Raw genomic sequence first — 22569 nt, forward strand, 5'->3', positions numbered from 1 at the left:
TGATAGCTGTTGCTTGATAAATTAGTATATTGTGTGTTTTTAAATGAATATGATTTATAGCTGTTGTCTACCATATGAAGAAACACAAAAAAATTGTTTGCAGGATCATTGACTTGAACATATCAATGGCACTGTTGGACAATTCTTGCTGAGTGTTAAGATGATTTATGTAACAGACCGAAGGTTTCCACAGTAATGCATTATAGTCTCAAGCTATCAAGCCTTGTTCATGCAGAGACAAAAGAAGCTGAAAAACACTTGCTTCTGAAGGTCCTCTGTTTAGAAATTAGAGATAAGGTTGATCCTATTAAAACTTTTAGAAATATCTGCTGTCAAATATATTACCCTAACTTCTAAATGTGCATAAGGTACATTGCTCTTTTTCCTCTTCTAATGAGCTCATTGTTTTTACATTACTCTTGATTCATAAGTATTTCAGTTATGTAACAATGTGTTCAATAATAGAGGAGGAGACAGCCTGAAGCATCTATCTTTTAGAAACTGGCAACTTTCCACAGTTCAGATGCAGAAGCCTTGGTGCAAATGAAAAATTAAGACACGCTCTACATAGTTGACAGTACCATTCATTTCATTTAAATTAAATATCTATAGGCAAATTCCCAATTTTAAAAACTGTTGCTAATACCAGATTCTGTTGAGTATATGCACAGTGACTGAGGTAACCACTGAGCGCATGAATTAGACTTACTTAATGTATGTTGTCTTCTGTGCTGTGATATAGTAACAGTTCTGCTCTTTCCAGAGGGATTTACATTGGATGTTTGAATGCTTACTGCCTCTTGTGATCACTCTGTTTGAGGTGACTCCTCAACCATCAAAACTTCACGTTTTTACCCCATGTGAAAACTAGCTGCCTAGTCAGGCCAGGCCCAAAGAGTTACAGTGAATGGAGTTGGTGGCTGGTTACAAGTGGTGTTCCCCAAGGCTGAGTATTGAGGCCCGTTCTGTTTAATGTCTGTACCAACGATCTGGACAAGGAGATCAAGTACACCCTCAGTAAGTTTTCAGATTATACCAAGTTGGTCAGGAGTATTGATCTGCTTGGAGGTAGGAAGGCTCTACAGAGGGATCTGGACAGGCTGCATTAATGGACCGAAGCCAACGGTATGAGATTCAACAAGGCCAAGTGCCGGGTCCTGCACTTGGGTCACAACAACCCCATGCAGTGCTCCAGGCTTGGGGAAGACTGACTGGAAAGCTGCCCTGTAGAAAAAGACCTGGGAGTGTTGGTGAACAGCTGGCTGAATATCAGCCAGCAGTGTGCCCAAGTAGCCAATAAGAAAAATAGCATCCTGGCTTGTATCAGAACCAGTGTGGCCAGCAGGACTGGGGAAGGGATTGTTCCCCTGTACTTGGCACTGGTAAGGCCCCACCTCAAGTACTGTGTTTAGTTTTTGGCCCCTCACTACAAGAAAGACATTGAGGTGCTGGAGCATGTCCAGAGAAGGGCAACGAAGCTGGTCAAGGATCTAGAGCACAAGTCCTGTGAGGAGTGGCAGAGGGAACTGGGATTGTTTAGTCTGGAGAAAAGGAGGCTGAGGGGAGACCTTATCGCTCTCTACAACTACCTGAAAGGAGGCTGTAGCAAGGTGGGGATAGGTCTCTTCTCCCAAGTAACAAGTGGTAGGACAAGAGGAAACAGCCTCAAGTTGTGCCAGAGGAGGTTTAGGTTGGATATTAAGAAAAATTCCTTCACTGAAAGGGTTGTCAAGCATTGGAACAGACTGCCCAGGGAAGTGGTTGAGTCCCCATCCCTGGAAGTATTTAAAAGATGTGTAAATGTGGTGCTTAGGGACATGGTTTATTGGTGGACTTCGCAGTGCTGGGTTAACGGTTGGACTTGATGGTCTTAAAGGTCTTTCTCAACTGAAACAATTCTAGGATTCTGTGATTCTATCTCCTTTGGTTTCCCTTCTCAGATTACTTTTTAAATTTCTATTGAAATTATTTTGAAACATAAGTAAGTCTTGCTGGACAATATGCAGTCATCACTGTAGATTACTTAAGCTAAAGGGCTTTATTTTTATTTCCCTCTTTCTCCCTTTTCCTCAGTTCTTATGCAGCAGATTGTGAAAGCATTTCTCTTATTTTTCTGACAACAATAAGTATCTGGGTTCCTCGAAAAATAAATACTAGAATTTTTTAATGTGTGTTATTAGCACAGCAGGATGCTTAGTCCTAATTTGAGATACGTGTTGCTAAAGTAAAGAACTGATCTTTGACAAACACCTTACACACACAGAGTTTTTCCCCCCTTCCATAGCTTGTGGCTGGATTTGGCAAGGCTAAGTGGAATAAAAGATAAATTGAAGGGGACCAGCAAGGTTATTGTTCAGGAGCAAAAGCTTGGACTTGGGTTGGACAGTGAATCAGGGTTAAGTGTTTGTATCATTTTATTCTAGCAAGCATTTCTCATAAAATTATAGGCTAAGGTGGCATAGATAATGATGTCTCGATCTGAGAGTGGGCATCTCAAAGATCATCTGCTTTATGAAGTGCCGTCATTTCAGGCAGAAATGTTACAAATATTTAACCAGAAACATAGAATATTGTCCTTTACATTTGGGAAGATATGATTGATTCAAACAACTTTTTCATAGTTCATAATAAAGTGAAATTAAACCTGTGTCTGTTCAGTGTTATGCAGTGGGTTTAATGCTGTTACTTTGCAGAGGGCTTTCTCTCTGGAATGTAATAAAGGCCCAGGAAGTTCCCCTAAACTGAAGAGCTGATAAACACCTCATCCACTCCCACAGTCATGAGATGAAAGCGAAACCACTGGCAAAGTTCCTAGCCGCTCTGTGGTAAAGTAAATAAAGCATTTACTGCTACTCTTTTTTGATTCAAAAGTGAAAAGGTGAGCTTGCTAGTATTTCTATGCCCAGCAGAAAGAAAAGGAGCTATTCCATGTCTTTCTGAATAGAGAAAGTCCTGCTGATAGTAAAGCCATCTGTGAAGGAAAAAACCCTTGGGGGGCAGGATGGGGGGCGGGGGGGGTGCAGGCAAGACCCCAGCTTTTGTCTCTACCCCCAAGAAAAACCTAACAGAGCTGAAGGTACAGGTCACTATTTATTATTAATACATATGAGCTGTACTTACGAATTGTAAGTGGATACAGGGAGTGTAGCCTTCTCTAATGCTTTTGGTGGTAGATAACTGCTTTCATTAGAAATTCCAGATAAATGGCTTGGGTTGGAAGAAGAGATGCTCTAAGAAAGCCCAGGGGTCGGGACAGGGTGACAACTGACCTGGGAGCGGGACTTCTTGCTGCAGGGAAAATCTTGGGCCTCGCCTTGTACTGGAGTTCCCTAAAGTGTCTTTTTGGGGGAGAAGGTAACAACATATTCTTCCAGGAGATCCCATTGCCAGCACTGGATCAGTTGCACCAAAGGAGACTCTAGACGGTTCCTCAAGGCTTTCCGAATGGCAAGGAGAGAGATGTCAGGAAAGTAGGAGTGGGTGTTTAAAGCCTGTAGCTGCTATTGGGAGGGCAAGCATATGGCCCATTCCTCACTCCTTCCCTCCACGCGCAATTGCAACAGCCTTGTTTCTGGGATGTGTTTGGTTTGCTGCAAATGTATATAGGACATTTGGTTTCTGATGTGCCAGTGTGCCAAGTCATTGCAAGCATCTAAACCATCCTCCTGGACAAGACAAACTGGAGTACTGTCATGTCACTGTTCAAGTAACTTCCCTGAGGAAATTGTGTCTGTATGTGTTACATACACACATACTAAGTATGGAAATAGCAAATTGGGTGAAAATGTTAGGTGACTAGGGTGCTCTGCAGATTATCTGTCCATACTATTAGCATGTGGCTTGGATTCTGCCTAGCTTTATTGAAGTAATAAAATAGTTTGTCTTAAAAAAAAAAAAAAAGAAAAAAGAAAAAACATTATAGGAAGTACTAGTGCTTGAATTATATGTTGTTCTCGGTTATTGTGAGATGTGTTATTATTGCCTTTGCTACAGTAATTCTACTTCTTTAAGAAGCTTGTTTAAGTATAGTGGACAGTGATGTGGTAGGTGATGTGGGTGGGATCAATCCACTCTAGCTGGTAGGCAAGCAATAACCATGGTGTGATTTTTATCTTTTTTTTAATAATCAGAGAGCAACTGTTTATTTAAAATGTTTATCCCATATAATATATATAACAATGTTGCATAGTTACACATGACATGACTTGGGTTGTGGAGTTTAATGGCACTAGTGTTTTACTTTCTTTTTAATAAGTGAAGCTAATGTCCTAATGGCAGTTCAATTGTTCCCACCATTTTTGAATTGTTACTAATTAAAGACATATTTGAAATACAGCAAATCAAAGTCTAACTAAGGTAAAAGCCAGGCTATCCACATATGGCATGCAAGAAGGGTGTACAAATAAGACAGCGGATTTGCTGAATGCCCCCAATATTAGGTACAGCCAGCCTGTCAATATTTGGGTTAGGAATATTTGCTTTTAGTAGCAAATGTAAAAGTCCCTTCTTCTTGTTAAAGAAATGGTGAGAGAATACTGTAGACTCTTGTCCTACTCCTGCTTAAGGAAAGTAGGAGGGCAGATGTCTCTTCCTCCTCTAAAAGGTATTGAAGCACCTTGGTTCAGCAAAGATGCAGCACAAGGTATTTTCACTGTAGGATAGTGAGTGAGAGAAAGAAAACAAACGTTGAGTTAACGTTTCTTTCTACCTGCAAAATCATGGGAGAGAAAACACTTTCAAGGCCATCAGTCTTTTGGTACAGTAGAAAAGACAGCGTTGAACACAAAACGTCCTCTTTTCACAACTCTTGAATCCCTCCTGGTAGCTGTAGGTTACATGGCTGTAAGCTCACCAAGATTACAGCAACATAATCTAAGTGTACTTGTGTGGGATAGTGCTGGTTCAGAAGAGCATTATGGATGTTGTCCCTTCCTTCATTTCTGTTCTTCCCTGCTTTAGTATTGTGGTGTTAGACCTTAAGTTCATTTTAGACACCTTTCTTTTGATCATCAATTTAATAAAATAGTAATTAGCAAATAGTTGTGTATACAGAGTCCATAATACTTTTATTTGGTTTTGCACAGTTTATACATTGTGGTTGAGTAAATATGCCATGTTCTCTTTGCTATGTGTGAGTCCCCTTTCCATTTAGTGAGGGTATATTTTTACTGTATGCATTTAATCCCTTGGAGATGTTTCAGCTGATGGCTGTATCATGGGTTCTAAAAGCAGGGTAAAATACAACTTACAAATGGCAGTACTCACACCAGTTTCCCATTAAGGAGTGGTCAGGGGCAAGAGGAGAGCAAATTCCTGTGCTGGAGGTGAGAAACACAGCTGGAAAGCATGGGCAGAACCTAAGTCCTCACGGATAAGGATGGTGATATCACTGCCAGACCTTTTTCTCTCCCCGTCCTGTTTTAATTTTGGGGGATTTTATTTTGTCTTTTGCAGTCCAGCCTCCCTGTTTTATTTCATACTAAGATATTTGGAAACAGAGGTGTAAAGCTTGTTGGGAAAAAAGCAAAGCAACTAAAACCATGGCAAGGTGCACTAGAGTAAGTTCTTCTGTGTTCAGCAGCAAACATGTAACACTGTTTGTTGTTGGTCTGATTTAGGTTTTTATATCCATTCTCGTACAGAGGAGAGTAACCCCAGGCATCAGGGAGGACAGTATTACTATGATGACTAATGAAAAAACCCTTTGTTCATAATTGGGCATTGATTCTTCCCTTGTTCTTCTGCATGAGTTCATACACCATGCTGTCCTCCATTTGCAAACTCGTGTTGGGGAAAACATTTTCTTCTAAGAGCTGCTCTTTGAAATTGTGTCCTCATTTTTGTCTTTCCTGAAGATACTTTGCAGGAGCAGAATATATTTAAATCCTTGCATTTCCAGAATTAACAAAAGCATCACTCAGAGCAGGGCTGTGTTGCTGCAAAGGGGCAGGAAGGGTGGAAGTAGTCTCTGTGCTATAAACCTCGTGACTGTGGGTGTGGGATGTGCAAAGACTGATCGCTTGCAAAGATGAGAACTGTGGCTGTTCTCAGAAAAGCAGAGCAGACTTTCAGGCTGAACCACTGCAAGTGATCCCTTTAACTCTTGATTTGGGTGATGTATCTAACCCTGCTCACCTTTTTCCTTTAAGAAATATAAGCACACCCACCCCTATCCCCAAAATGAGCCTACCTGCTGTATGAAGAATGTAGATAAATAATAGCAATTATCCACCTAGGTGCATTACTCTGACTTTGCCTGTGGCTTTTCCTCGGATCAGATTGAGTTGGATAACTTAATGGCAGCAGACAACAAAAGACTAAACAGTTGCTTTGTGGAGTAACTCATTTAGATGACTGACAAAATGTAGGTATCGTTGAGTTTATAGATTAAGAAAGGAAAAATCAGTGTTTTTGAGACACCATAGATGTATTTTTATAAACACAAAGTACATTAATACAAAGTATATACTATTTCTGTATTTATTTGTTTTTCTTTGTAGCAGAACAAATGCATGGCTCTCCTGTAAACCTAAAAACGGTATCTTTCTTCTCCACTGTATAATTCTTGATCTGAATAGCAGGGAGTCCTATGAACCATTTTGAGCCAATGTTAATTTTATAAATTGCATTCCCTTTTCCACAATTCCCATGAAAAAGGTATTCAGCTAGATGAACGCTCTTGGAAAATTTTAATAGGACCCTTGAAATCTGTTTGAATTCAGCTTCTTTAAAAAAAAAATCTCTTTCTAATGGAAACTGTGAAAGTATCAGAGATTCTTATGCCTCAGAGGCAATTTTTCTTCCATACATAATGGTGAAACTCCACTGTTATAATATACGGGTGTTTAAAATATTCTTTTTGTTAAATTGAAGCTCCTTCTTATAAGTATGTGATTTGGGTTCTTTTTGTTTGTTTTGTGTGACTTTTATTATAATTTTTGATCAGTATTCACATGATTTTCATGACACTTTCCGGGTTGTTTTTTTCCAGTCTTTTCCTGGGCCAAGTCTTGAAAGTGAAGATTTTAACATACCTCCTATAACTCCTCCGTCATTGCCTGACCACTCCCTGGTGCACTTGAATGAGATAGAGTCTGGGTACCACTCTCTGTGTCATCCCATGAACCACAATGGCCTCCTTCCATTCCACCCACAAAACATGGATCTACCTGAAATTACAGTTTCCAACATGCTCGGCCAAGATGGGACACTGCTTTCCAATTCCCTCTCTGTGGTAAGCATTTTTAGTCATTCCTTTCCGTTCTGCTTTAAGTTGTGAAATAGTGCAAATACAGACCTGTTTGAAATCCTCCGAGGGGCCGGCTCCTGCACCACTCAAGTCATGGAGCAAGCTGGGTTTTACATCGCGCTCCCTATTTCAAATCCTCCGCCCAGCAGTGGCGGTGGGGGTTTTACAGCTGAGTTTCTCAAAGCCGGGGTGTTACCCTCCTCCTTGAGTAGAATTACTCCTGCTTTACACGGATGTAAGTAATGACAAAAGGAGTCTCAAGGCTTTGACTTCCACCAGAGCAGGGTTTGGATCCAGATGGCTGCTGTTCTGTGTTTGTCTGATGAGGCTCTTTCCATTCTCATTTGCATGTGATGAGAGATGTACAAAAATTTAATATCTCCTTTCTTGTTTACCGCTCGTTTGGAAAACAGCAAATGTTATTTCTGATTCTAGGCCAAATCTTATAGCCTTTTTACAGTTCCCAGTCCTTAGCCAGCCAGAATCCAATTGGAATGACTGGACAATTTGCTTATAAAGTCTGTCAGATAGTCATTATGGTCGTAATCTTGGGAAGCCTGATATTATAAATCACTTCTTTCAATGTTAAATTGCTTGCAACAACTGCAGAGCTACTTTACATGTTACATTTTCAAGTGGGTTCTACAAATAATTAGTATATTTCTTGCATAGCGACTCCAGACAAGACTGTTGTACCAAAGAGGGCATTATTTCATATCAATGTACAATTCTAGTCCAAAGAGTTAAAAATCCCATGGAAGAGGATGGCGCCTGGCATTGTGTGGGGCTCACTGGACTTCAGGCACTCTGCTAGATGAGCTGCCCAGGAAGTGCAGATCTGGGCAGGCGAAGATCTTTCTGGACATCCAAGGGTCTGGGCTTCTCACCAAAGGATCAGAGGCTTAGGTCCGTGTCCCAGCTGGGGGGCTCTGCACTTAGGGACTGAGGCTGTTCAGGCTTCCAGCTTGCTAGCTCCCCATCACATTACCTAAAAAAAAATAAAATAAATAAAAATAAAATCAGTCCTGGGAGCCTGGGAGCTGAGGTGCTATATGGAGGTTTGGGGGCTGAGGGATCTAGGCTCAACTCCCTGTTCAGCCCCTCATACTAACAGCCCCAGAGCCAGGGCCTGGGGGGCTGTGGTGGCCAGAAAACAATTAGTTTACCACAAAAATCTGCTTTGTCACAAGGCTTCCTTGCAACTTAATTAAAATAAAGCTGCCTTGATTTCGAGGAGTTCTGCATTCCCTCCGAGGATGTCCGACAAGCTGTACTGCAGGGGGGCTAGTCTTGGCTTCTTGTGTGCTGCTTAGTTGTTATTGATTTACTATGATGTTGCACACTTTGTATTTGAGGTCAGAATCTGACCCCAGGGTTATGTTCAATAATGGGAGGAGGGGGAGGCAGATTTTCATAGAGAAATATAAATATACTTTGTGGAAATGTTTTGAATTTTGCTTGCATTTCTACAAAGCTGGTGGCATGCATTGAAGAGCATGAGCAAAATCTTGTGTGGGGTTCTAAGAATCAGAACTATGAAAGGACTTGAAAAAGTAAGATAAAGGTTTGGCACTCCAGTCAAGACAAGCAGTATTTCACTGAACTGACCTCCTGAGCCATGGTTATGGCTTGAAACTATGCATTCTTTTAAGCTCTGATGTTCCACATTAACCTCTTGCAACAAACTCTGAACAAAGGGCCTCAAGAGTTTGTAGATCATCACAGTGAATTATTGCATCCAGGGCAAATACAGAAAAGCTGAATAATATAACTAGGCAATTTTGCTGCTGTGACTTAGTAAAGATCAGAAAAAAACAAAAATCAGATGTCAAGAAAATATGCACTAAATTTTAACAGTAATTTCTGAGGATTCATTCAATAAATAAAGCATGATCCTTGAAGCATCATGGGCTAAGTCAACTGTTATCCCTAACTTGTATGCTCTTTGCACACAAGAGGGCCTCTTAACTAGCAATAGTTTTAACGCAAGCTGGCTTGTCTGTCAAGGGGATTAAGCTACATCTCACATTAGTACAACTGATAGGATGTTAAAACCATGATTTTGTACGGTTCAAATGCTGTTTGGCAGTATAGTTCCTCTGATTTGAATTTGATAACTTGAGAGGAATTAACTTGAGGGAGGTAATTTAAGTTAATTCTGCAGTGAATTCAGTGACTTTTTCAGTGAATAGAATGGCCCCATTGTCCTTTTGGCTTTCCATTGATGAAGAAAGACACAGGATTTTGTAGAGTTAGCATTCTTTACTCAGCTTTGAAGCTCTTCTTTGTAATCCAGAACGTTTTACATTTTTTCTTCAGTATGACTCTTTTCTCTTGCTATTACTCGTCTCTAAGTTTCCTTTTTACTATCTCATCAAACTCTGATCCATTTAACAAGTACTTGCCTAAATCACTTTTATATTGCCTCACATAGAAAATAATGTATAAGTTTCTCCAATCTATCTAAACCCTCGGTGCAATATAATTTCTGGTATATCAACCACAGCTTAGTGCATTTGGAAACCATGTATCTCACTTCATTTTTCAGGGCACTAATGAGTATTTTTAGAAAAATTATTCTTAGAAATGAATCTATTGGCTGTTCTCTATCCCTAATTAATTTCACATCTTAAGCAAATTTTACTTATATTGGGAAAAATTCAGCTGCAGTGCAATGTGCCTCTGATTGAATTTGGTCTTTTTTTTTTTTTTTTTTTTTTTTTTTTACTTTCAACATCATTCCTTTTAGCCAGTTTTTAACCCATGTTGGTATTTTAGCCTTGATACCTTCCTTTTTGCCTGTGTTAGAACTAGTGAGTGGTTTTCAGTTGGTGTTTTTATAGACAAGGCATTAATTAATGCTAGCCAAATGAGAGAAGGGAAACACAGTGAGCTCAGAAGCAAAGTAGGAAAATAGTTTGTACACTGATTGTAGCATTTGTCTTTCATCTCAACTACCAGGTGTTTTCAGATGAAGATTTCTGTGATTTTGGACAGACTGAAAATTGAGGCTGTACCACTCCTAAAACCCCATCAAAACTCCCCCCATTAGAAGTCCTGGTTTCATACTGTGCAGCACTCCCTCAAAGCTGCAGATGAAATCCCTTTGAGTAAGGATTGCAGGATTTGCCCCAAGCTCTGTAAGAATTCTCCTCTGTGGAAGTGCTTAAACACACACAATAAGAGCCCACTACCAGCTCAGTGAATTCTTATTAGGGTTCAGCTTCTTACTGACTTTTTGCACTGTGGGAATTCTTTCTGAAAAATTTTACAATGCTGGGAGATGAAAATTTCCCATTGCTATTTACTGTGTCGGATACTTAGATTTGGAATTAGCCGCCTTTGAAGTTTTTTTTTTGATTGGACTTCCTATTGCACCCCCAACTATTTAAAAAAAACCAACCAACCAAACAAAAAAAACTCCCCAAAACAACCCACTAACATTTTCTCTTTCTCATTATTCTGCTGTCAGTTCATGTATTGGCTTCTGTGTTTGTGTATTTCTGTTTTCTGCTTAGGTGACATACAGGCATACACACGCATGCACACGCACACTAATTTATATCGTGCTGTCAAATACAGATTTCTTCTGATGCTCATTATATCTGAATACTGGGGGTTCAGAAGTCTGCAGAATTTGTGAAGAATGTGACACATGGTGGTGTGGACACGCAGTCCGGCCCCAGCGTGGTGGGCCACATGTGGGAGGTCTTTAAAGTCCCCCTTCAAAATGGGTATGACTTCTATTCCTGCTTCCTAAGTGGAATCAATTAGATATAGATAGAGCTGTTTAATGAAGATGTACCGATGGTGCTGTAGCATGTTTGTTTCTACATGATGGAGAAGGGATCCCTTTATGATTTACTGCAGCTAAGGTAGCCCTTTGTAGGTTTGGTTCCGTTCCAGTTGGGACTTGATCTGCCAGCACTTCTCTGTTTGCACATATTTTCCTGAAATATTCCAAAGACTGCAAGAAATACCCCTCTAACATTTGCGAATAAATGCATGTACATAGCATCCTATGAGAACTTGTGTTTATCTGTAAAAATGCTTTTGGATATCTTCTGTAAAATGAGTTTTACTGTGTGTTCATTTTATCAACAAAATTGTAGACATTTCAGCTTCTTTAGTATATCCTATAGATGATTGCTTTTTTTCCCAAGAAGCCAAGGTTAAAAATCACAGTCCTGTTTTTACATAGAGGAAAAAAACCTTATTTTTGAAATGCTTTCATCATCTTCTGCTGATCTTTTTGAAAATGTGGTTCATGATGGTACGCTATAGAAAATTTACAAGAAAGAAATAAAAGAGATTTCAGTTTCTTGGAATGCTTCAAATTTCTAGGTTTGAAGTTTAAAGTGGAAAAGATGTTAAAAGGCAATAAAATCAGGGGATTTATTTCCCAAATGCTCTACTTGTGCTGGCAACAAAAGCCAGCATAATGTATATACTTAGGTTTATTGTCATTTTTAGTATACAGTCAAGGCACACTTTGAATTCAAAGGCTACTGTACAACTGTTTTGACAACCACCACATCAGTAGGTAATGTGCAGGACACATGAAACTGAAGCAAAAATGTTTCTTTAGGTCTATAGGGAGTGCAGTACATCAATGAATTCAGATATATTAGAGCAGCATGAATTTCTAATATGTTGCTCTTATGGAAAAGACCACTGGCATATTGAATAATGCTGCTTTCAAAGCAGAGCAGAAGATGTGATTACAGACAATTTCATTGCTGTTTTTAAAGTAAATATTTTCAAAATCTTGAGGTATTTTATTTCATGTAATGCATAAAATATGTAACAGTGGACTAGAGCTAAAGATCTTCTAGGACACCGAAGAGTAGATGATGTCAGCTATAATTATTCAGATGTGGAATAATAGAAGCATTAGTTTAAAATAAAATGCATGTCACAAAGGCCCATGTCCTTATATAAAAAAAAAAAAGCAATAAAAAGCTTTTTTTTTTTTGCACACTTTGACAGAAGAATAAAGGCGATGAATAATTATTTAACATTATGCCCCAATTCATCAAAGCCTGAACAATTACATTATACTTTTTCATGAATTATATTTTTTAGATATGCAACCCATGAGACAGTAATATCTTAAACAAAATATGGCACTGTGTAACAGTGAAGAAAGCGGACAGCTGCTTTTTTTTTTCCTTTTTCATCTCAGGTAGAATGAAGCTAGTATTTCTTATTCACAGTACAGTTGCTAATAAATCCAATACAGGAGATTGTTTTTGTTGTAGCTGGGATGTATTTAAGAGATTTTGTTTAACCAGTTTCATACATATTAGTTAAAATTCAGTATTCATGACTCATCCTGAGACTGATCTGTATGGTTGAATTTTTTTTTAGCACCTTTAAGCGCTAGTGCAAACTACTGAGTCAAAGAGAAATTTTTTATTTCTGATGAACAAGATGAATAACTTTCATAACAAAAAAAAAAAAATTCCCCTTCTCACCTAAGTGTTGAGATTTGAATCATGCTTGGATGCTTTTTTCTAGCCTGTATTGCATGCCAGTGGTAGAAGATACTTTTAGTCTCTGGTGAATACTTCACATTTGTGCCTCATTACCAGGCTCTGGTCTTCAGTTTACATCAAAATTTACTGTTATGCTACACAGACCTGCTGCTACCCCAAATTTTATTGCAGTGAGTTATTGCCATCAGAACCACCAAATCATAAAGCTAAGGTCATGGAACACATTGTGTTAAAGTATTTTTTTTTCTCTTATTAAGCAACTTTGTATTCTTGCGGGATATTTTTCTTTTCCCTTTTTTTTTTTTAAAAAAAAACCCACCATATTTTACAATCTGGATTTTCTCACTGAAATAAGTCTTGTGTGGCAAAAGGTTACAATAGTTAGTGTATGTTTTGTCAAACAGCCTAACTATCAGGATGCACAGCCAAATCTTCAGCTGATGTCAGTTGGCATAACTTTATTGTCTTCAGTAGAATTATGATGATTTATTCCATCCAGGGCTCTGGGACATCATGTTTATCTTTCCTTACTTCTGATGCCTGCTCCACTCTTCTGTCATCAGAAAGACAACAGAAAGGATATGTAAAGGAGCTGATTAAGATGTAACCTGATCAAGGTTTTATAAATTCCTGCATATTACACATCTGCTAGTAAAAGGCTCTTCACTGTGCTACAAAAAAGCATTAAAACATCCGATGTCTAGAAATTACAACTGTATAAAATCAGACTGGAAGCAAAGCATGTATTTTTAACAGTGACAGAGATTTACCATTTAAATAATGTACTGTGGAAAGTGGATTGAAATCAAGATGGGGCATCTCTCAAAAAGATGTGCTCTATCTGGGACTGATCTAATGAACCTCCTACTGCAGCAGCGGGGTCCAGAACCTTCCCATGGGTCACACTGTCCCTTGGGAGCGCGCAGCAGGAAACATTAGTCCATGCATACATGGTAGGGGGGACATCTCTGGTAGCACCTCAACTGGTAGCATCCCTACAATGTTTCCCTCCCAAGAGAATATCAGGAGACTGGAATAAAGCACACTGGGGGGGCAGGCTATCAATGAACTCCACCTTCTCAAGGTCAGCTAGGACTAGAATTGCTGGGCGAATCTTTGTGGGTAGTGTTTTTCACAAACTTAGCTTTATTTCTGGTTTTAAAGTATCTAGTAAAGCTATACTTTCTGTCTGTAAATACTAAGAACTTACCTTAAAGATAGAGCAAGTAAATATTTGCTCATTACTGTAGGAAAATATTTGTACACAAATGACCAGTAGTCTTTTTAGAACAATTCCAGGTCTCATTTTTAAAATTAAAAATGAAGCTGTTGATTTACTGTCAATTGGGAAATACAACATTCTGCTTATTTGAATGTGGTTGTTGAGACTCAGTGTGGCTCACATATTTCACAAATTCAGTAGGAAAACAACTTCAGTATCATTTCAAGAAGGAATAACAAGGTCGCATATTTTATTTTTGAAAACAACCTTCTGTAGAAAATGCTTCGGTGAACTTTTCACAACGGTTACCCATTGTCTGATAGGAATTTATTTGCTACATAAAAAAAAAAAAATAGAGAAAAAAAATGTGTAGTGGTATTAATTATTGTTTCCCAGACTTAACCAGATAGGCATAGGCTAAGACATGATGAATGTGGCGCAGAGAGAAAGCCTTCAGTTGCGGGTGGTAGATTATACAACACCTCACATGTGAAGTACTCACAGGAGTGATTAATGCATAAGCAGCATCATAGCTGCAAGTGTCAAACAAAACAGATAATAGAGTATGTAAATAGAGAAAACATAACTCTCAGAAAATGTCAGAAATTCAGGGGTTTCAGCAGCAGAGATTGTTGACTTTAATCTGCTGCTTTTAACATCGCATGTAGTTGTCGAGAACAGCAAGATAATGAAATGTTTCTGAAGACTCAGTCTTTGGCAAAAAAAAATCTTAGTTATCTTAAGTCCTATAGATGGAATAGAAATGAAATATCTTTCTCGAAAACTGTGAAGCTGCTTTTGTGAAGACAAAAAGGAAGGAGAAGCCCACAGTGCAGATGAAAGGGAGAGTTTTGTGCATCAGGTGGAATAGCCTCTCCTTTCACCTGTTTCATTATTTAAATGCATGATTTTGCATTCCTTGAAACTTGAAAGCAGTTGAGAAGACTGCACACCCTTCATGGATTTGCACTGCATTCATCATCTCATCCCATCTTGTTCAGGGAGTGGAAAGATACGTTGTGTGTACAAAACCAGTCCCACTATGGCATCCACTGTCTTAACTCAAGCTGCTGTTTACACACTGGAAGTTCAGATGTGCTGCAAGGCTGGGACACCAGCAACCCAGAGCTTCATGTCAGTGTCACCTTCTGGAATAGAGTGTGCAATCTCCTTGATTAGTCTTGCCTACGTAGAGTCAGAGTCATAGATATTTAGCAAAATTTTCAATTCACTTTGGGAGAAAAAACACATTCTTGGCTTTCTTGATTTTTCTGAGTTGAAGGAATTGAAAAGGCCCAACTAATAGACTCACAAATTTTTTATCTGTTCTAATGGTGTTACAGAACTTTAAGTATCATTGTTAACAGTTTTCCACTGACTTTTTGCAGCAGGAAGTATATTACTGAGGAAAGAAAAAATTCAGCTTGACAGTGTTTTGAGATGTGAAGAAATAATCATCAGTAAAAAATAACTCATTCCTTATTTTTAACCTTTGTTCTTGCCCCCCCACCTGGTCCTTTCAAAAACATAAAGATTCATTTTAGATTGATGTCTACCTCTCTATACAAAGGCTGTACAGAAGCACTATGTAAATGCCCTTTGTCACGCTGGGATTCCCTGGGGGCAGCCTGTAAACCCTTAACCTCCACCGCCAGCATAGTGCTGTACTGCAGCCACATGTCTTCAACTTAGGAACTCATCTCTGTAGCCTCCCTCACACACCTTTGAACTGCCTTTATGGCATGTTGTACATGCTGCTGCCTCTATATTTGGACAATAAAGATACGAAAATGAATGTTCCTAATTCATTTTCCATGCATATCATGGATGAATACAGTTACAAAAAAAAAGGACTTAAAGTATGTAGAGGCAGCAAGAAGCCTTATGGAGTGAGGAACATGCTCATGCATATCTTTCAGTTACAAAATCCGCAAAAATGAACCCTTTTCATCAGGTGGACAAAGGCATCACAGTTTATCTTATGTACTATCAGCGTGCACCCAACATTCTTATTTCAACCAACCTGCAGGGAAGGAAAAGAGACAAAGGAGATGTTGCAGGTAGTCACCTGGCAATCTGTGTGCCTGCCCTGACCTGGAGATGATGCGGACTGTAGTGCTCAGGGTACATACACACGTATACATATATATATGTATATATATGGATACACATTTCTACATATACATTTATATATGGCTCTCTACAACTACCTGGCAGGAGGTTGTAGCAAGGTGGGTGTCGGTCTCTTCTCCCAAGTAGCAAGTGATAGGACAAGAGGAAACAGCCTCAAGTTGCACCAGGGGAGGTTTAGATTGGATATTAGGAAAAAATTCTTTGCTGAAAGGTTGTCGAGCATTGGAACAGGCTGCCCAGGGAAGTGGTTGAGCCCCCATCCCTGGAGGTATTTAAAAGGTGTGTAGATGTAGTGCTTAGGGGCATGGTTTAGTGGTGGACTTGGCAATGCTAGGTTAATGGTTGGGCTTGATGATATTAAAGGTTTCTTCCAACTCTAATCATTCTATGATTCTACAATATATGAAGGTATATATGTATGTAAGTATGTTACTGGGACCTGTATTATTCAACATTTTTGTTGCAGACATGGACAGTGGGGTCAAGTGCACCCTCAGCAAGTTTGCCAATGATATCAAGCTGTTTGGCGAGGTAGACATGCTGGAGGGGAGGGATGCCATCCAGAGGGACCTGGACAGGCTGGAGAGGTGGGCCCAAGCCAACCTCATGAAGTTCAACAAGGCCAAGTGCAAGGTCCTACATCTGGGTCGGGGCAATCCCAAGCACAAATACAGGCTCGGTGGGATATGGCTGGAGAGCAGCCCTGAGGAGAAAGACCTGGGTGTGCTCATTGACCAGAAGCTCAGCATGAGCCAGCAATGTGCAATTGCAGCCCAGAAGGACAGTCGTATCCTGGGCTGCATCAAAAGTGTGACCAGCAGGTCAAGGGAGGGCATTCTGCCCCTCTACTCCACTCTCGTGAGACCCCACCTGGAGTACTGCGTCCAGCTCTGGAGTCCTCAACATAAGAAAGGCGTGGACCTGCTGGAACGTGTCCAGAGGAGAGCCACGAGGATGATCCGAGGGCTGGTGCACCTCTCCAATGAGGAGAGGCTGAGAGAGTTGGGGCTGTTCAGCCTGGAGAAGAGAAGGCTCCGGGGAGACCTTATTGCCGCCTTCCAGTACCTGAAGGGGGCCTACAGGAGAGCTGGGGAAGGACTTTTTACTAGCGCATGTAGTGACAGGACGAGGGAGAATGGCTATAAACTGGAAGAGGGCAGGTTGAGATTAAACATCAAGGCCAGGCTGGACGGGGCCTTGGGCAACCAGGTCTAGTGGGAGGTGTCCCTGCACATGGCAGGGAGGGTGGAATGCAATGATCTTCAAGGTCCTTTCCAACCTAAACCATTCTATGATTCTATGCATCGCACAGTTAATCACTGAAGCCCTCTGCTGGAAAAGAAATGTAAAAGACAGGATGTAGCATCTGCGACATCCCCCTTCTACCCAAATTGTGGATTCACATTGTACATTATACAGGGACTGAAACTAGAGCCAAATTATTGATTGTAGATGCAATGGATTTAATCAATATACTGTACATAGTTACATCATAGAAATTTTTTACTGAGTCCCTGGGCTATGAGTGAGGTTCCAGGGCCTGACAGTAACTTTATATAGTAGGGACTTTTGCTGTCTGAGTTAATAAAGGAAGTAGCCCAGTTGCTAAGGTGAGACATGGCATACCTAATGGATGACAAGATGAGGCTACTCCGTATCCCATCTTCAAAATTCCACTTCCTGACAGTGGTGATATTGGGCTACAGGTGCCTTCCCTTCATCCTTACAAAAAGTTATATTAACTGAAAAAGTGGTTGAAATTAAATGTTCTGGTCCTTTAGCAAAAAAGCCCTGTGCATGGAGGATTTACAGGATTGGGCCCTTGATGAGAATGCAACACTTTTTTTTTTATTATTTAGAGATGTGACTTCTTTTCAATACACTTTAAGATTGCCTTCATTCACACATAAAGAATTTTAGAGATTAACTCAGTAACTAAGCTTCAGTTTCCTACACATGCCCTAATACTCAAGTGTGGGATCTCAGTTCAATGAATTTTATTACACTCCCCTTTCTTATGAAGTAGCATAAAAAGTGTTTAGTGCAATAGGCTTAGTTCTGATCTGGATATTAAGTGCAGCTTAAGTTGCCTGACAGAAAGTGTATGTGTAAAATAACCATTGGAAAAACTTTTGAAAGTTATTTTTTGTTGAAAAAATAAACCACAGCATTTAGAAAATAATGCCAGTGGCACCCTTTTCTTCTGCAGCACCTTTCTTGTGTCTTGAAGTGCTTTGTAGTCACTAACTAGCTAAGAAGGTGATGTACTAGTAACAGTACAAATAGGTATATAGGTATTTGCAGTATCAGTCCCTCATATCTGTCAAGTACTACATTGTAGATTAGAAAGACATTTACTTTATTAAAAACCCAATTACATGTAATTCACAATATACAAATACAGATGAGTAGCAAGTTGAAAAAGGCTGAAAGAGACAGATCATAAGGTAGAGGAAGAAGATGACTTTACATTGTGGGACCCATAACAACAAAAGTATTACCAGAAGCTGATTTCATGTCTGATGATCAGTAACACAAAGGTGGGCAGAAGTGTGGTGAGAGACAACTTTCAATATTAGAACTAGCAGAAGTCCTCAAATGTAATAAAGGCAGGAATTAACTGCCATGTGTTACACGTCTAATATAAACCAATCACGGTGACTGCACATAATGATAGCTGTACCCTTTGAGCTATCCTGCAACCTGGAAGTGATACAGCAGCCTTATTTAAGAGCCATAGAAAAGGTGTTGGAGTTGTTTCAGCAGCCCTTGCGATACAGTCAGCTCTGGGGAAAAGTGAAGTATCTGTTTAACCACAGAGTTTGATGCTGCACCACCGCAGACTCCCAGCCCAAAGCCTTACAGCCTGGTTGCATAGCACACACGTTTCTTCTCACTTGCCATCAGCTTTCACGGATGCAGGGGGGGAAACACACAAAAGCAAAGTTTTCTGCCCGGGGCCTGGCCTAGGTAATTTTAATTGTGGCAGACTTTGTTGTTTGTAGCTTCTGCCTCTGGACTGCATTTTAGGAGCTCTGTTACTGGCTGGAAGTCTCGGCGGGGTTTTCAGAAATATTCTGGCCTATAGTTGATCCTGTCCAGCTCTAGTAGGGGCTGTCCCAGAGTTTCAGTGGAAACAGACATAGCTCTATAGCAGATGCCTTCATTTGTTCATAAATTGAGAAAATTTAGATTTTAGATTATATCAGATTAAGGATGTCAACAAAAGTGTTTGTCAGTAATGATCCACAGTCTGCTGTCATAATTCTGAAATGGCTTTCTTTGTGCAAGCTGTAACAAGACTGAGGAGAAGAATTATTACCTAATGTCCTGTTTTGAAACAATTTTTATTATTTTGATTATCTTATCATTAAAGACAGTATAGCAGAGCTGTGCTACAGGAAAAGCTTACCTAAGTAACCTGACCTCTTAGATCCTGGCTATGTGCAGCCTTAATGTTGTGTTACTTACTAAATTATAGAAATTGGTCCAGAAGGAACCCTAAGGTCCCTCTCTTAGTCTAGTCCAAGGGAGGACTTTGAAAGGTCATCTCCTCGAAAGCGGGATACTGTATATGTTTGTCATTTCTGACAGATGTTTGTCTAACTGATTTTTTAGATAATTCCTCTAATGGCAACTACACAGACTCCTCAGGCAAACTCTGGGTACAGGTCCTCAACCTTAAAAATTCACCTACTTCATTGTAAACATAAAACCCAGCAGTCAGTGGAGGTTAATGCAGACCATTTAATCTTTTCAGCTTTTATTTATTTTTATTTTTAAAGTGTGCTTATATATGTATATATGTATGTTTATAAAATGTATATTTATCTAAGAATGAATGATAGGTAATAGATGTTGATGGAACAGTTAGGAAATAAATAATCAAGAGGATGTATATTAACTCAGACTGTTTTGGTTCACAGCTGACTTGACCATTTAAGAAAGAGTAGAAAAATAATCAGCTTTTCCCAAATCTTATTAGCATGTAATCATGATCCAGATTGTATTAGTCCATAACGTACCCTGAGCAAAATAACTCTTCTTGAAGGTTCGGCTATAGTGTGTTATTTTATGAAATTGTTTATGTGAATATTTTCAATATTATATTTATTTATCATCATCCATTACTTAGAAAGTTAGGCTGAAGGAATAGATGTTTATGATACTTAAGGACTGTCACTGCGAGTAATGGGGTAAAAATAAGTGACGGGTGAAGGTTGGAAAAAAAACCCTGTAATGTCATCCAAATAGTCTGCCAGGTAGTGTTAAAGCACTGGAACATATACGTATGGGAAAATCCTGCACTGGCTGGGAGATGGGCTGGATGATTTAATAGACCTTTCTTTGAGATGTAATTTCTATAACTGGTTGATACATACACTAGTGTTCAGACATTTGGACTCATTTCTTGTTTGTCTGGCAAATTGTTTCTTGTGAAAGGTTATAAATTACAATAAATAGACTTTGTAGAAGATGAGCTACATGATATACTTGGAAAGAGTTTCTCAGCTGATACTCAAGACATTAATGCCAAAGTAGAAAAAAACCAATAGAGTCCTAATCCCATGGCTTTGCTTGAGTGCAGTGCTGGGAAGGTGCATTGCCATAAATAATATTTACATTGAATAGAGGCTTCTATATTCTAACAATAACTTTGGATGGAAAAGATAAAATAGAGAAACAAATGTTACTTACTTAGAAGTTTTTCCTCCTGAGTTTGCAACAAAGAATCCACTGATGAAGAAGGGAGGAGGAGAGAGAGGGAAGGGGGAAGAAGGGAAAGCAAGCATTTATAAAAATGTTGATGTAGTTATAATTAGATCCATTTTAGAACCAAAAGTTTTATGCAGAAACTGACAGAAGGATACACAATAATTATAGTTTGCTGACAAGCTGAATAGAGTTTCCTTTTTTTATCTTATGGTTTTAGGAAACCAAACTGTAAATAAATACGCAGTTTGACAGATTGTAATTGCGATCAGCAAGGCGTCTTTTCATTTAATCAGATGGTGTTATTAAAACGGGGTTACAATTAAACATTTTATAATGTGACGTAGAACTCTATTAAAATTCTCCAGCAAACAGTAATTTGCATTTGATGCTTCTGCAACCCATTTCTATTTGCAGAAACATTACTAGCTGTGACCTTCCAGTGGTTAGGTCACAGTTTGCTCTTCTCTTCCTACTTTGATAAATGATATTAAGTATCCTGTTTCTTCACCTCATGGTGAAACTTAAAATATTAATTTTGCATTCTTTTATTATATTATTTTTTACCCTTGTCAAAACTGCGAGACATTGGCCAAAGCAGGCTTGCAGCAGAGGAAATGTGGAATTATCTAAGCATAAATATTCTTAACTTTAGAAATGGTATATTTGATCAACATTAAGCATATATCTCGTTCACAAATAAATGTTTCAAGACAAAGTGATATGGCTTTTGCAAGATAGAAGTAGCATTCATCATATTGCTGCACCTAAGACCTTATTCCAATTTAAGATGAAACAGAGCCTTGGATTTGCCTCTGTCTTTCTTCAGATGTGATCAAGGGATTCCAAGAAATGTAGCAAAATGTTTTTTAGGAAGACCTTGGAGAATGACTACTGTGATTCCAAATCTTTTATTCCTGTGTGGAAGTCCGCTATTTGTTCCCATAGTTTTGATAACCTAAGTAGGAGAATATGAACAGTCAGAAGTGGTTCAGTATTCTGCCTTCTAAGACTTTTCCAGGCTGTAGCTACTCACTGGGATCACCATCCTCTAAGCAGCAGAACAAGGAGAGTCATTAGGAGACAATTTTTGAGTCATTCTTCAGGTGCATGCAGACTCCACTAATGAAACTGTGCATAGCAAATGTTTGGAGCTAAGGGAATGAGTGATTTGCATCAGCAAATTACATTGACAAGGGTGAAACAGTCTTTGAAAATCAGACAGACCCTTTATCTCGCCCTTTTACTTCGGTGGATGTTTTTGGAGAAAACATCAGTGGTTTGAGGAAAGGCAACATTTTCCTTACTGGAAAATAATCAGACAGTGGTTATAAAACTCACATTCTTGTTTTTTGTCACTAGCAGTAGACACAAGAAAGGAGGCAAGGAGAAGAAAAGAGAGGGAAATAAAAGTCAAGTGTGCTTTCTTTTGGTGGAAAGTAAGTTGTATGAATACTTGAGAAGAAGAAAAAAAATGAAAGAAATAATTTGTTTTGACATATCTGTGTATTTATTTTACCTTTGCATTACACCTGATTTGGAACCTCTTAACTCTTTCCTACTTTTCCTGTACTACCATGTGTTGGTTTCCCCTTGTGCTGTTCAACAAGTACAGTCACTTTAGAGTAGATTGATGTGAAGTCTCTAACTCCCTCATGCATCTCCATCAGTTTCTTCTCTTCATCTGTGTATATACATGCAACATTTTCCCCTTCTTTTTCCTCCAGATTGCTTTCCTGAGGAATAGATTTCAA

General features: G+C 39.2%; 1 protein-coding gene across 1 annotated transcript in view; it reads left to right on the forward strand.

Moving 5' to 3' along the window:
• Window positions 1–22569, forward strand: part of TOX (thymocyte selection-associated high mobility group box) — a 229457-nt gene that overhangs the window by 131519 nt on the left and 75369 nt on the right. The window contains exon 3 of the mRNA XM_009892768.1: window positions 6992–7234. Coding sequence (XP_009891070.1) covers window positions 6992–7234 — 243 coding nt within the window. The remainder of the gene's footprint in view (window positions 1–6991; window positions 7235–22569) is intronic.

The sequence above is a fragment of the Charadrius vociferus genome, unplaced genomic scaffold (genome assembly GCF_000708025.1).
Source record: "Charadrius vociferus isolate BGI_N301 unplaced genomic scaffold, ASM70802v2 scaffold79, whole genome shotgun sequence".
In the NCBI taxonomy this organism is placed as follows: domain Eukaryota; kingdom Metazoa; phylum Chordata; class Aves; order Charadriiformes; family Charadriidae; genus Charadrius; species Charadrius vociferus.